We start from the raw sequence: 14,914 nt of genomic DNA on the forward strand, positions 1-14,914 counted from the left end.
TTTTTTTTTTTTTTTTACCAAATTCAACCAGTGTTGTGTCTACACATAATGGAAAACTTAGCAAGGAAACAATTGTAGATTTTATCTTCAGTCAGTTTATTACCAGCACCCTGTCACAAAAACATTTGTTCAGTTAAATCTTTGAAACATCCCAATGATAACAGTTTGGCAGCCATAAAATAGTATTTTTATGAACAAACTTGTCATATTTCAGCATGCTGTGCATTGTGTCCCTAAACCACTTTAAGAAACTGGCCAAGTGAAGGTAAAAACAAAAAGTGAGGCCTAAAAACACCGAGTGTTTACAATTACCTGTAAAACACTGTGGAGACTGTAATGGTTTAGGGCTGCATTTCGGTAAGTGGTACTGGGGATTGACAAGATCAATACTGATGGAATTATGAACAGAGACGACTACCATTAGATTTTCATACAACATGCAATATGTAGAAACCATTTGCTTTGCAACGGCTTCGTTTTTCATAATGGCAATGGTTCCACATTCACTGTCAAATCAGTAAAAGCATACCTGGGTAGAAAAGACACACAATGCCATCCTGTCAGTAATTGATTATACCCCCCCCCCCCCCTTTGTGAATGATATTTTGTATTTCAATGGGGATGGCCAAAGATCTTTCCGGATTACGTTAGGAAAAAAACAAAAAGTCAAGACTATCAATTGTCCCCGCCCTATCCGTGTTTTTGTCCAATCACGGCAGACCGGAAGTTTTGAGAGTCTGGTACGCGGGAACTTACCAATTCTGACTGAGCTGGACAACAGAGAAGGTAAATACTGTCATGTACTTCCAGTTATCTTCGTTCAGAGTAATAAACATTTGTAATTCGTCTGCGTTTATAACGGGCATGCTTCTTAGCTAACAGTAGCTTAACTACAAATGTTCGTGAATGGGAATGATGTCCACTGTGTTTAGCCGTAAACCAGTCCAACTAACCTGCCAGTTTAACTGCTAACCTGTTAGCCAGCTGTGCTCTATATGTTAGTGTAGCCAAAAGAGCGGCTTTATCAAACTGTTATCTGTAATCCGTATTTCAGGGTCCATTGTTGTACGTTTTGCTAACTAATGCGTTCATATGAGTTGATTGAAAACGATCTAGGTGGTGAATTTACCGTGTTTTTATCCCTTGAGGTCGGTGCCGAATATAAAAATTGAAAAGAAATGAAGGTGGTAACGCGTGAGATAGCATGGCACAACAAGGAGCCAGTGTACAGTCTGGACTTTCAGCACAGCTCAGATGGACGCATTCATCGACTGGCCACAGCTGGAGTGGACACCACAGTCAGGGTGAGTGGAGACAGCGGTCAGAACATCTGGTTTAACTCCGTAAGAGGTCGACGATTTTTATTTTGTTTTGTTTTTAATTAAATAAAATGTGAAATAAAGAAAAAAAAACAGTGATTTAGTCTATAAATGCAGCAGGAAGAAATGAGTCTCACGGATATAGAAGACGCAGGTATTTGTACCCATCAGTTGTTCTTTCTTCATTAATTGGTCATAAAAACATTTACCTTAAGAATAAGGACACTGAACCAGAGATAATATGGAGAAAAAAAATATTTTGTTAACTTTCTGAACAGTCCCAGTGCAGGTAGACAGAGTACAGTTGTAATTATAATCTTCCATATACTCATCATGAATCTCATGGTCATTTTGGGCTTTTAAGATAAGATAAGATAAGATGATCTTTATTAGTCCCGCGCGTGGGAAATTTGTTTTGTGATTCCTTCTGACTTTTCTTTTTCCAGGGTGAAATGATTGTACATCTTTAATGACTTAAAAAAAATAAGAATTTAGTACACAAGTATGAATTTATTCTGGATTTTCTCTAATCCAAACGTGGTCAAAATTAAACGTGGAGGTTCAAATATATACATACACTATATACACCCTTATTAATAAACAGCAAGTTGCACCTGAACAAGATGTTTTTTGTAGCCATTAACAAGCTTCCAGTATCACTCTGGCAGGATATTTCATCATTCTTCTTGGCAGAGTTCATTTAAATTGGTAGGCTTCCTGGTATAGACCTTGCTTTTAAACATAGTCCATACACTTCGATAAGCATTGAGGTCTGGGCTTTGGGAAGGCCATTCCAAAAGTTTAATGCTAGCTTTCTAAAACCAGTTATAGATGTGTGTTAGGTGTTCCAACAGAAGAATGATACCAAACTGTTTTACTGCTGATTTGAGGTGAAGTTGAATAATTTGGTTGTAATTGTCCTATAAGATTCCATCTGTTAGGTAGAAGGTTCAAAGGTAAGGTAAAGTTTATCACCATGAGTTTCATCTGGTCAGAATGCAAAGAAAACAGCCAAATCATTGATGTCCCTTATGTCTTGGTTTATTTCACTTTAATTAATGTTAACTTAACTTAAAGTAAGAAACACATGGACTAATAAACTCTAAAAGAGAAAACAAGGTTGGACCTTACATCATTAACTTGAACATAAATGTTTAAACTCAGAAGAACAAATCAAACTCACCTCAGCTGCCGCCCTATGTGGGAGTGAAAAGAGTGAGTGAAAGGGAGTGCAGTCCTTATATAATGTATGCCAGGTGAGTTTAGTTAAGGCACAAAGAAAATCAAGAACCAATCAGTGTTGAGAAAGTCAAGAGTGGAACCGAGGTAATTGTGGTCATGTGAGGGAGAGTGAGGAAAAGGGTAAACAGAATAAGAATCTTTTAGTACATCATCCACTTTGTGCAATCTACCAGTGCCACTTACAAAACAGCCCCAGAGCATGATGCTGCCACCACCGTGCTTAAAGTTAGTACAGTGTTCTTGGGTTTAAAAGCCTCACCACTACTCCTCCAAACAAACCTCTTTTCATTGTGACCAAAAAGCTCAATCTTTGTCTCGTCTGACCATAAAATTCTTCTCCAGAAGGCCCTCGTTCACGTGGGCATTTCAGTCAAACTTAAAGGTGTCAGTTTTGGAGCATCTTTCTTAGTCAGAATCCTACAATCTACATCTACAATTCTCCTTCTTAGATCTTCACAGAGTTTCTTGGATTTTGAATGACCAGAGTGTATGTACACTTCTGGCCACAACTGTACATTTAAACAAGTGTTTCACTTTGCATTTGTCAGGGTGATTATTGACCTTTTGTCTCTTACAGAGACTTTTTCAGGCCCGCTTTAGCCTTTAGAGAATGCCTCTTTTAAGACCCATGAGATACTGGTTAACACAACAAGTCAAAGATCCTTAGTTTGAGATCCGGAGGAGGCACGAATCCCTGGGAGGGTTGCATCAGGAAAGGCATCCTGTATAACACTCTTTGCCAAATCAGATAAGGAGAACTACTCACTGTGGTGGCCCCTTGTGACTAACGGAGCAGTCAAAAGTAGTCCTGTTTTTGTTTTTTGTTTTTTCCTTCTCAGACACTGGTGACAGTCTCTAAATCATGATGCACCACCAAGCAATGCAGTGTTTTCATGTTTGCGTACAGCAAGGTTTTAAATTATCGAGGCACGTGACATCCTTAAAGGGATGATTCACCCACAGGATCCACCTAATAGCAGTTATTTAAGTATTAAGATTTTTAATACATTTACCCTTTTTTATAACCTTTATCCTACTAAAATTAATCTGTGGATGGATTATTGTTTGTGAAGTGCTGTATGTTGCACAGCCAATTTACCGAGAATTTTTAATGATCTCTTTTCCTAATGATGTTTTTGCAGCTGTGGCGGGTGGATGCTGGTCCAGACGGGAAGGCGGTGGTAGAGTTTCTGTCTAATCTGGCTAGACATACAAAAGCTGTCAATGTAGTGCGCTTTAGCCCCAACGGAGAGCTGCTTGCTTCAGGAGGAGATGGTATGTTCCACATAGACAGATGCTTCTCAGCCTTTTCTCCATTGTAAACATGCGTGTTTCTATTTAAAAGCAACTGTTGTTTTTATTCTCAAAACCAAACATGTTTTTTAAGATATAATAATACGGCCTTTTAAAATTTCGATATAGATGCATTAATTCTGCTGTGGAAGCTCAACGACTCCAAGGAGCCCGAGCAGGCCTCTGTGTTTCAGGAGGATGAGGATGCTCAGCTAAACAAGGAGAGCTGGACTGTGGTCAAAACGCTTAGGTACGCTAGAACAGCAAGTGCTAATGTTTGCTAAGGTCAACAAAGTGAGAGTCATGAATGGTGTTTAATTACTTTGTGTGGCGCTCTGCTTGTTGAAGCTCTTATAACTGATGAGATGTGGTTATAGAAAGGAGTTTGCTATGATCTGATTTATTTCCAGAGGGCACATAGAGGATGTGTATGACATCTGCTGGACACGTGATGGAAACTTCATGGTGTCTGGATCTGTTGATAACACAGCTATCATGTGGGACATCAATAAAGGTTTGTGGGTCCATGCATTTTATCTGTGATGCTTTTATCTGGTGTTATTTTTGACTTTCTGTGTATCATGTTGTTTGTGTTTAGGACAGAAGCTTTCTATCTTGAATGACCACAAGAGCTACGTGCAGGGGGTTACCTGGGATCCCCAGGGACAATATATTGCCACTCTCAGCTGTGACAGGTGATTCAAACATGGATTAATCTGGTTTAAAAACACAGTTTACATTCCTGTATACTCACTGGCGACTTTATTAGGGACACGTTACTCTTTTGGAGTAACTGTCTTAATTCTTCATGACATACACTCAAGAAGGTGCCGAAAACATTCCTCCACTATTTAGGTCCATATTGACATGATATGAACACACAGTTGCTGCAGATTTGCCGGCTGCACACACATGATGTGAATCTTCTTTTCCTCTACATCGTAATGGCGCTCTATTAGATCGGGATATGGTGACTGTGGAGGCTGTTTGAGTACAGTGAACTCAGTGACATCATCAGGAAACCAGTTTTAGATGACTTGAGCTTTGTGACATGACACGTTATCCTGTTGGGTACACTGTGTACATAAAGCCGTGGACATAGTCGGCAACAATAGTCAGGTAGGCTATAGCATTTAAACAATGTTCAGCTGGTACTGACGAGCCCAGAGTGTGCCAAGAAAATATCCCCCACACCTTTACACCTCTATCAGCCTGAACTATTGATGCAAGGCAGGTTGGATCCATGCTTTCATGTTGTTTACACCAAAGTCTGACCCTGTCATCTGCAGCACAAATTGATACTCAACAGACCACACAACATTTTTCCCAGTCTTCTTTTGTCCACTTTTGGTGAGCCTGTGAGGATTTTAGCATCAATTTCCAGTTCTTAGCAGAGTGAAGTGACACCCTGTGTGTTCTTCTGCTGCTGTAGCCCATCTGCTTCAGTGTTTGAGGGATTGTGCATTCAGAGATGCTCTTCTGCTTACTTTAGGTGTAATAAGTGGTCATTTGAGTTACTGTTGCCTTCCTGTCAGTCCCTTAAATCATCTTTATTCCCTATTATGAAGCTCAGTTTTCACTTCAGCAGGTAGTCTTGACAATGTCTTCTTGCCTAAATGCACTGAGTTGCTGTCATTTGATTGGCTGATTAGATATTTGCATTACCAAACAACTGAACAGGTGTAACTAACAAAGTGGCCAATGAGTGTAGTTCTGTTCCTTATTAAATGATTGTATTTGATATTATGTAGGCACTGGCATTGATGTGTCAGCACGCTGATGTTCGGGATGTTTTTATTTCTCCTCCCATTCAGGGTGCTTCGTGTGTACGGCACTCACACCAAGAAGAAGGCCTTCAGTATCAGTAAAATGAGCTCTGGGCCGCTTGCAGAAGGAGAGGTCAGTCGTGGTTCTTTTTACAAACTCTCTTCAATGTCTTAAAGGTGGCTCTAATGTCTCAGTTATGTTTTTTCCAATCATTTTTATTAGCACCAGTCTGGTCTCTCATAAATCTGAAATTCTGAGAAATCAGTGTTTTATCCAAGCTGATAGTTGCATGAGCCACAATACCTCTCTTCTTAACTTTGCAAAAGGTGTTTTCAGGTTTCTCCTGCTTGCGTTATTCTTATTCCTTAACCTGCTCTTTAACAAGTTTATAAATCCAAATATAAGAAATTAAATGCTCTACCTAACTGTCCAGAGTGAGTGAGACTTGTTACGTAACCTTTTCAGGTGAAGCAGTACAGGATGTTCCACGATGACAGCATGAGGTCTTTCTTTCGCCGTCTCTCATTCACACCAGACGGGTCATTCCTGCTTGCTCCCGGTAAACACAAAGCATGCTTTTTACTGGTGAAATCTTGTGTTCTAACAGTGCAACATTTTTTTTTTCTAATTTCGCCTCTCTGTTGTCTGCTTCTTTGAAACCTCAGCTGGATGCGTGGAGATAGGAGAAAACATCATGAATACCACCTACATCTTTTCCAGGAAGGGTCTAAAGAGGTATCTTTTGTGTCCTGTTATTGTATTTACACCCTATTCAGAGTCTGTTAAAGTTTAATAATTGGTGTGTATAAATATCTTTCTGTGCGTTTTTTAGGCCTATTGCTCACTTGCCGTGCCCATCTAAGGCTACACTGGCTGTGCGCTGCTGCCCTGTCTACTTTGAACTGAGGACAAAAAAAGGAGAAGGCAAGGACATTCAAGCAAGACTGATTATTTCGGATTAGTTTTCTTTTCTTGTGTTGTGTTCTTCGTGTCACTCCCATTTCTTCCCTACAGACGGTTCTGTCCAGGCTCTTCCCAATGTATTCCAGCTGCCGTACCGTATGGTGTTTGCCGTGGCCTCTGAGGATTCAATTGTGTTGTATGACACGCAGCAGACACTTCCATTTGGCCTTGTGTCCAACATCCACTACCACACACTCAGTGATCTCACATGGTAAACTTTCTTTGTAGCTGTTTTAGCACAGGTATCTGTATTTAACTTTTCAAAAGCAAAAGATAGTCATTCATCTAATAAAGACTACAGGAAGATATGATAATGTGCACACAAGAACGTAATATGTATTTACTTATTTGTTAAAAGCAGCTGAATCTGTACATTATTTACTTGTTTTGAGTAAAGCCTGATTTTCTAAAAGGAACATTTTGTTTTGCAGATGGCAGTCTTTAATGGAAAATACAAAACAACACAGCAATACATAAAAGCAGATAATCTGTACTCACAGAACGCACACTTTGAGGTTATAAAGTACAAAACTTCATGCCAGTGCCATCATTGTTATCAAAACCACAGAAATCAGCAAAAGACAGGAAGACAGAAGCAGGGGACAGTTAGTAATAGGCCAAATTCATCTTTTATATGATGGCTGCAGCAATTGGAATAAAAGACCTTTTTTGTCACCATGATAAAGGGAAAGCTTTCAGCTCTTGAAAACCAATATAGGTGGGGGCTAAAGGGTAGCAATGCCATGTGAAACATTTGCCTTAAAATGAAATGCGCCAAATTTGTCTTATGAGCTCCAGTAGATGTGCTTGCTTTGTCGACAGGCTTCAATCAGCTGAACTATGCTGTCACTGCTCTTGATGGATTTAACCAACTACAGTATATAGGCAAGATACGTGAGCCATGTATCCCTCACCCAGAATATAGCCAGGATAAAGGTTTGAATTTGGCGAGTGTTACTAAAGAACATGATTGGCTCAAATTGATGACTCCTGTTATTCAGTTATTCGCCTGAAGGTGCTTTATATTGTAAGGTACAGTAGTAAGGAAAAACTCTCTTTTAACAGGAAGAAACAGGAGCCAGAGTTGATGATTAAATACGGTGGTGGTATATAAAAACACAGGGAGTAAAAAAAAAGTTGAGTGAAGAAGAAACGTACAGTGCATCAATATCTAGTCAAATGTGTTGGACAAACAAGATTTTAAAAGATTTTTCTCCTTAAAGTTCTACTTCTCCCACCACCTCTGCTGCATCTCTGCTGCTGTCTATGGGCTAAATTATCAGTGACCAAACTTTAGTTCACCCAGCACCAGTGCAAAATACTCCAAAACTGTACACTGCAGCACAATACTGCAAACTACCCAGTTTAGCCTGCACTTAGAGTCCAGCATAAGCTTTAAATAACATGAAGTTATCAGTTAATTTGTTGCTAAAGACATGATCGAACTTAAATAATTTCTTACAATCAGTCTTACATTTAATAACCTGAAAGCTTGTAACTTTGTGAGCATTCCTTAGTCTTAAAATTATATTTTATGTGTGGATTTATGCCCATGAAATAGAGAGGTGGATGGTAAACTGTAAATGTTTTACCATTAAGCAGACTTTATCCCTTTCAGGTCCCGCGATGGCTCCTTCCTGGCTGTGTCCTCCACAGACGGTTACTGCTCCTTCCTGTCATTCTCTCCCGGGGAGCTGGGCACTCCACTGAAAGAGCCGCCCACCCTGGAGGTCTTTGTCCCAAGCAGTGGTGTTGAGAAAAAAGGCAAGAAGGCATCATTGGCCAAAAGCTCATCTCCTGTATCCCAGCCGTCACCCTCGGCCCCACCTGCCACATCCCAAGCTAACCAGGGCAAAGACGCCCCCTCTCTAACCTCCCCAGAGGAGAAGAAGAGCACCCCTCGTGCCAACTCCAAACCTCAGCCCCGCAGGATCACCCTCAACACCCTTGAGGGATGGGGAAAGCCCAGTACTCCTAAAGCCACGGCCTCTGCAGCACCTCAGTCCTCAAAATCTGGGAGCACAAGCGCCCCTTCCACTCCCCAACCACGCGTAACCCCCCTCTCTCCTTCCACACCAAAAGTCCTCAACAGTGCCAATACTCCTGGGCCCGCAACACCTAAGAGTGCTGCCACATCAAAAGGGCCCACTCCAAGGTAAATATTAGAGCAGCTGTCTTTGTGATTCTGTCAGGGTGGCAGAAAGTAAAACGGGTAAATAATGATGCACTTAGTACAGGTATGTTTTTATTTCTTTTGTATGCAAGTTCTTTTCCCGTGTAGCTGCCAATATAAATTCAAGGCTGTTTCATTCACAGTCTTTAAAAAAGAAAATGCTTCACACCCTCAACTTTCAAAAACATAAAAGTTTAATAGTTATTTTATTAAAAAAATAAATAAAAAATTTGCTTAAAGGGAAAGTATTATACTCATTTCTAGCTCCACTTGGTCTCTTTGACAATAGGTTTTCACTATTATTCACAGTTCACAAGAAGCCATATTTGTCTGAAACAAGCTGTTTTAGCTTGTTTGTCCTTAGACAACTTTCCTCTGCTACCTCTTGCAAACAGAAGTTTTTGTGAAAACAGAACCGTGTGCCTGAATTTACCAGATTAAGGTTATCTACTCTCTACGACATCATACAGTTTCAAAAGTAGAAAAAACCCGTCTGAAACAGAGAGTTTACAACAGTGTATACCCCGAGGCTCTCAGGAAGCCTTGTACATATTGGTATTAGTATAAACAGACACTTTACAACTGCTGCTTTTATACATGTAGACACAGTCAAGAGTGACTGCTGAAGCTCAAACCAAGCATAAGAATATGGAGGAAAGATGATTCAAGTGGTCTTTAACATGGCATCATTGTGCCAAATGGGCTGGTTGGGCTGCACAACAACTGGGTGAAAATTGCCTTGTTGATGTCAGAGATCAGTGGAGAATGACTAGACTGCTTCAAGTTGAATGGAAGGCAACAGTAACACAAATAGAAGCTCTGTGCAAACAAGGTATCAAGACAAGCGTCTCTGAATACACAACACCTTGAACCTTAAGTGGATGGGCTACAGTAGCAGAAAACCACACCAGGTGCCACTCCTGTCTGCTAAGAACAGGAAACTGAGGCTACAGGTCACACAGGCTGATTAAAATTCAACAATCGAAGCTTGGTAAAACATTGCCTCGAGTCATGTGGATGGATTGTTTGCTGTAAACAACATGGAAGCGCCGATCATTCCTGTCTTTTATCATTGGTTCAAGGTGGTGTTTGTGGTGTAATCATGTGGAGGCCTATATTCTTGGCATATTTGGGCCCTTAAGAGCAACTGAGCATTGTTTATATGCTGCAGCCTCCTGGTTAGTACTGATACTAACCATGCCCATTCTGTTATGACCACAGTGACTTCTAATTGGCTTTCAAACTAATTTCTTGAACATGACATGATGAGTTTACTCAAATGGCCTTCACAGTCCACAGATCTTAGTTTAATCTGAGCACCTTTGGTATGTGGTGGAACAGACGATTGATAAATCTGCAGCAGCTGTGTGATGATATCATGTATCAGGGCTTTTCTGAAAGCACAAGTTGGTCCTAGCAATGTGTACCTAATGAAGTGTCCCACAAGTGTATGTGGGGAAAAAAGGAAATCAAAAAACACCTCCTTAAAGAAAGTAGTTATATGCTTGTATGTATAATTTGTGGATGTGGTTTTTTTGTCAGTAAAGTTTTAAACAAAAGCATCTTTCAAATCCATGTTCCAAAATTTATTAAGAGTTGCGTCTAAAAATCAGTTATAAGCGTCTCCAATTTTGAATATTATTCAAATATATTTTACAGGAAAGGGAAACTTGCTGAAATCCACTCGAGTGATCTAGAAACACAGTGGAATTATTTATTAAGCATGTAATGTAGGGATAATAAGTGTTGTTTGTGCAGCAGCAGCATTAAAACTTCACTGTGAGTATTAAAGCTTCTTTTTAGATGCAGCGTGGCGCGTGTGAAGAGTGCAGTTTGCCCTAAACTACAGCGTATGCTAATTTATGGAAATCTATGAACTATTCAAATCTTTGACTGGACTCGTATTGACTACATCTACCCTCCTAGCCCCCTTGAATGCAGTTTGAGTTTTCAGAGTGTGAAAAGTAAGAAAACACTGTGCTCTTTATAGTGTATAATATGCCTTCTTTTGAATAACTTAAGAGAAATATAAATAGCTCTATTTACTGTGTGATGTTTTTGTCGGTTAATATGTGCCCAGCACCTGCAGTGTGAACAAAGCCCTGTCTGGTATGAGGGATTCGTTGGACCCCCCACTGACTACAAAATAATAATCACTCTGTCAGACTGCTGGTAGACAATAGCAGGCCTGTGCATGCTTTTGTGTACCCCCTTTTTCACATCTGTAACTTGGAACATTTGACTAATTTTCACTGTTGGGCAACAACAAAACAAAAGACGATAAATACACGTTTTGTTGCTTTGAGGCCTTTTCAGCATTGCTGCTTTTTTCTCTTTGTTTGCAGGAGAGTATCTTTGACTCCCATTGCACCCCGGCCTCCAGCTGTTGGCTCACTTTTCAGCCCCCTCTCCTCCACAGAAAAGGCCAAACATGGTTAGTGAGGCTTTGGCCGTCTTTTTTAATGCTGCACTTGACACGATAATCAACTTTTATAATGGAGAGTCGAGTGAGATGCTTACTCAGTTAATAGGAGTTCTGTTATGGTTAGGAATACATGTACATGTTGACATCTAATATTAAAGAAATTAAAGCTCGCTCCCTAAATGGAGAACAACCTTCCTTAAGATATTATTCACACCTATTTCTTTAACCTACACTTTCATTTCAAGTGCTTGCTGTAAGATTTTCTCAACTAAAATCATTAAAAATTAGAACTTCTGTATCCCTCACAGCAAACTACACAAAATTATTATTATTGCTTTAGGTGGCAGGAGCCCAGGGATTGTTGTGGCCCTCCCTAGACTGATTGATAGTAGCAACAACTTGTCTTGTCCTTTGTTTAAATCAGTGTATGTTATTGTGCCTTTACTACAGTGCCATATTTTAGTAATTCCAACTTGGATTACCTCTTTATGTACACTCGCTTGTAGCAAGTTATGGATTTGTACTAGAGCTTAGAAAATATATATATTTTTGAAGATCTATTTCAGTCTTTTTGTAGCTTAAATTGTGTTTACTGGCATCTCTGACTATGACATAGCTACAGATGCATTCAAAGAAGCAGGAAACAAAAGCAGTCAGACAGGTTGCAAACAAGCCAGCAGCATAGTTTGATTAGCTGAGCCACTTTGTTTGGGAGTGAACATCAAAGTAAGCAAACCTGAAAGAGCTATATCAGTTCATCAGTGCTAAACTTTCGGTCTGTTTAATACATGTGTGTTTGTTTTACTGCTCATATTTATTGTTTGTTTGTGCTTTAATAGTGATGATTTAACTATCAGAATAATAGAGTGGAATTTAACAGACTAACTGATGTTGTTTTTTTCTGTGAAAAATTTTTTTTTTCTTCTGCTGTGTGAATTTTGATAAAATGCTAGTGTACATTCACGTGAAACTGTTTTCAGAGGTCTCAGTGAAGGCCTGAGAAAAACACCCCATGATTGAGTAGCTTTAGCAGTAATAACTTGTTTCTGTGTGACTTTAACAGTCTTGCCTATTGTTGTGGAGGAATTTTAGCCCATTCTTCTTTATAATGTTGCTTCAGTTCACTGAAGTTTTCAGGAATTTATTTATGCATATCTCTCGTAGTCATGCAGTTAGTTATGACTGACTGGACCATTGAGCTGTGCTTAGGATCTTTGTCCTTTTGCATGAAGCTTTTTAGCCAAGCCTTAGATGTCAGACACAAGGCCTCACATTTGACTCTGGATGCTTTGGTATACAGAGGAGTTCATGGTTGACTCAATGACTGCAAGGTGCCCAGGTCAGTGTACTATGAAACAAGTTCAATATACCCAGGATATCTTTCTGTTAACAGGATTTACCCTAACATTCAGGTATACAAAGCTGGTTATCAACTCCCAAATCAGGGAGTTTCTCGATCTAGTTGTGAGTAGCGTTGGCATCTGATCGGTCACACTGGTTATTGTACTGTCAGCTAAACGGCTGCTTTTACAAGGAAGTATAAACTATAATTTTAGAAAAATATGAAAAGGCTATACGCATGAAACAGAATGCTCCTAATCCGCAATGTAACCTTCCAGGTAACCTCCCAAGAAATGCGCCTATACGTTGGGTCGACACCATCTGATTGGCGTGGAAGGTCACAGCGTAAATTATGACTCCCACTGAAGCATTTCTCTTAGTAATGAGCAATAATAAAAATTCAAAAGAAGCTCCACCTCTTTGCTCTTTGCGGTGTGTAAACAGACTCTAGCTCCACATTAAACTGGGCCACCATCATCATCTCTGCTGCTATTGTGGTATCAGTGTGCTCGTGCTTAATGTCAAACTTTTTATTCACACACTGATCCTAAATGCATTTGTATCGCAGGTCTGTTTTCAGTCGCAAATGTGGTTCCGTTTCCATGGTGACCATGATGTGCTACACAGCCCTAAACAGTTATTTAAATATCACAACTCTATCATTAAGACATGGGAGAATCTGATGGGTTTATTATTGAGTATTTCATTAATTAATGTTCAGATTTGCACAGGAAGTTTTTTTTTTTTTATTCTTGCACCTTCAGCCCTGATGATGTTTAATGTACAAAAAACCCCAAAACATCATGTAGTGCAGAAAACCCAGAAATAACGCCAAAGTTAACATGATCTGACAAAGTCCTGCTTTCTAGTAGCAGATCATGGGAGTGCCAAAGAAGCCCAAATCATTACCCCTCGACCACCGTGCTTCAGTTTGCACAAGGTGTTTACACTGATATGCTGTGTTCTCACCAAACATCTCCATTATGGTCAAATCAAACTGTAGGTATCATGTTCTTTTTAGAGAGAAGAGGCTCATTTTCATTGTAACCATTCCAAATCAGTCTTTTAATTTTGAGTCTGAGACGTAGCTCTTGAGCATTGCACAGTCTGACCTTGAGTTGAATTTGCTGCCGTACGAGGAAGATTGTGGCATTGCGTTAACACATTTCTGAATCCTCCAGACCAGCAAACTGCTAGAACTTGTGCTTTTCCAGAGGTGCTCACACTTGCTGAAAAATGATTTAGTACATTTGATTGGGATTACCTGGCTACTACTTAGCCTCTTAATTCCTAGGCAAGCAGTAAAGGTGAGCTTACTTTTTTCACAGGACTGGGGAAATGTTGTTTTTCGCATGACTGTACACGCAGCAGAAGAAAACACAGAAACAGGCTATGACGTGTAACCTTCTTTTTATTTCACCAGATCGTCCTTCTCCTCCCACTGATTCAGTGTGCCAGCCTCCAGAATCTAAACGACCCAAGACCACCCAAGGAAAGACCAGCGTCACCCAGGAGTAGTAGAGAAAAGTGTGGTGCTGTAAAATAAGACTAGAGTACATAAATCAGAATGGAAGTTGAAGATGCATCAGCAAAAGAGCACCGAGGCTCCCCATGAATTCAGTGTTGTGCAATAGCATTGCCTTTGCGTCATATTGATCTTAGTGACTGGAGCTTTACATTTCACTTTATGTACTCAGTTATAAAGCAGACTGTATTGCAGTTTATGTCCTTTATTCTTTTTTTAAAGGTGTTTTGTATCATACAATAAACAAGTAATGAGTTAATTGTATTATATTTGAGTTGTGTGAACTTTAAAAGCTTGAGTAAAATTGTTTCACTTCTCCAGAACATGATTGTGAAGAGAAAACTGTACTGAAAACCTGTAGAAGACAATAACAAGCACTCGAAGGGTTTTGAATTTGTGTGAGCTTTGAGTATATAGCATGCTGAAGACTTTGGTTGAATAGGGTGACTTCTGTTGTTACGCATTTACATTTTCTTATTGTTTAATAAAAGATATTTGATATAAAGTGCAAGTTCTGGTGGTTTATCACATGGTATCTGAATACCATAAATAAGCAGGTAATAATTAAAAAAATTATTTACATAATAATTACCTGACAGAAGTGAGGTCAAAGTGATGTGAAGGTGGGCATCTCATCCCTATAGTTACATTAAAAAATCCCTGCTATTGTAAAGTTAATCCCACTTTCTGTGCATTGCTAATAAAATTTTCATCATTATTGTTATTTCTATTGTGCCGCTGATGTTAACATGTCAGTTTACTGATATAAATTTCCATGGTCTAAATTGTGCATTATCAGTGCTGTCAGTAATAAACCTTTTGAGTTAAAACAAATTCTTCATTTAATTCATTACCCTAAAGCAACA

The 14,914-nt window shown here is 39.5% G+C and overlaps 1 protein-coding gene across 3 annotated transcripts; it reads left to right on the top strand.

Annotated features, from left to right (window-relative positions):
- The first annotated feature begins 700 nt into the window (after nt 1–700).
- chaf1b (chromatin assembly factor 1, subunit B) lies at nt 701–14,559 on the top strand. 3 transcript variants are annotated; one of them, XM_031758772.2, is made up of 14 exons: nt 701–786; nt 1,149–1,304; nt 3,704–3,836; nt 3,984–4,104; nt 4,265–4,368; nt 4,453–4,549; nt 5,669–5,753; nt 6,087–6,180; nt 6,287–6,356; nt 6,454–6,545; nt 6,636–6,795; nt 8,203–8,739; nt 11,103–11,191; nt 13,947–14,559. In XM_031758772.2, exons 2-14 carry the CDS (start codon nt 1,179–1,181, stop codon nt 14,039–14,041), a joined length of 1,803 nt encoding a protein of 600 aa, XP_031614632.1. In that variant the 5' UTR covers nt 701–786; nt 1,149–1,178; the 3' UTR covers nt 14,042–14,559. The 3 variants fall into 3 exon arrangements, with proteins under 3 accessions (XP_031614632.1, XP_039456488.1, XP_039456487.1); XM_039600553.1 differs by lacking the exon at nt 701–786 and adding an exon at nt 808–825; XM_039600554.1 differs by lacking the exon at nt 11,103–11,191.
- Nucleotides 14,560–14,914: the final 355 nt, after the last annotated feature.

The sequence above is a fragment of the Oreochromis aureus genome, linkage group 16 (genome assembly GCF_013358895.1).
Source record: "Oreochromis aureus strain Israel breed Guangdong linkage group 16, ZZ_aureus, whole genome shotgun sequence".
NCBI classification, from domain to species: Eukaryota; Metazoa; Chordata; class Actinopteri; order Cichliformes; family Cichlidae; genus Oreochromis; species Oreochromis aureus.

Excerpts from the sequence above, each read along its gene's own strand:
- chaf1b (XM_031758772.2), top strand. The coding sequence starts at position 1,179 with ATGAAGGTGGTAACGCGTGAGATAGCATGGCACAACAAGGAGCCAGTG. Across the intron at positions 6,181-6,286 it reads GTCATTCCTGCTTGCTCCCG|CTGGATGCGTGGAGATAGGA; the intron begins GTAAACACAAAG and ends TTGAAACCTCAG. Across the intron at positions 6,357-6,453 it reads TCCAGGAAGGGTCTAAAGAG|GCCTATTGCTCACTTGCCGT; the intron begins GTATCTTTTGTG and ends TGCGTTTTTTAG.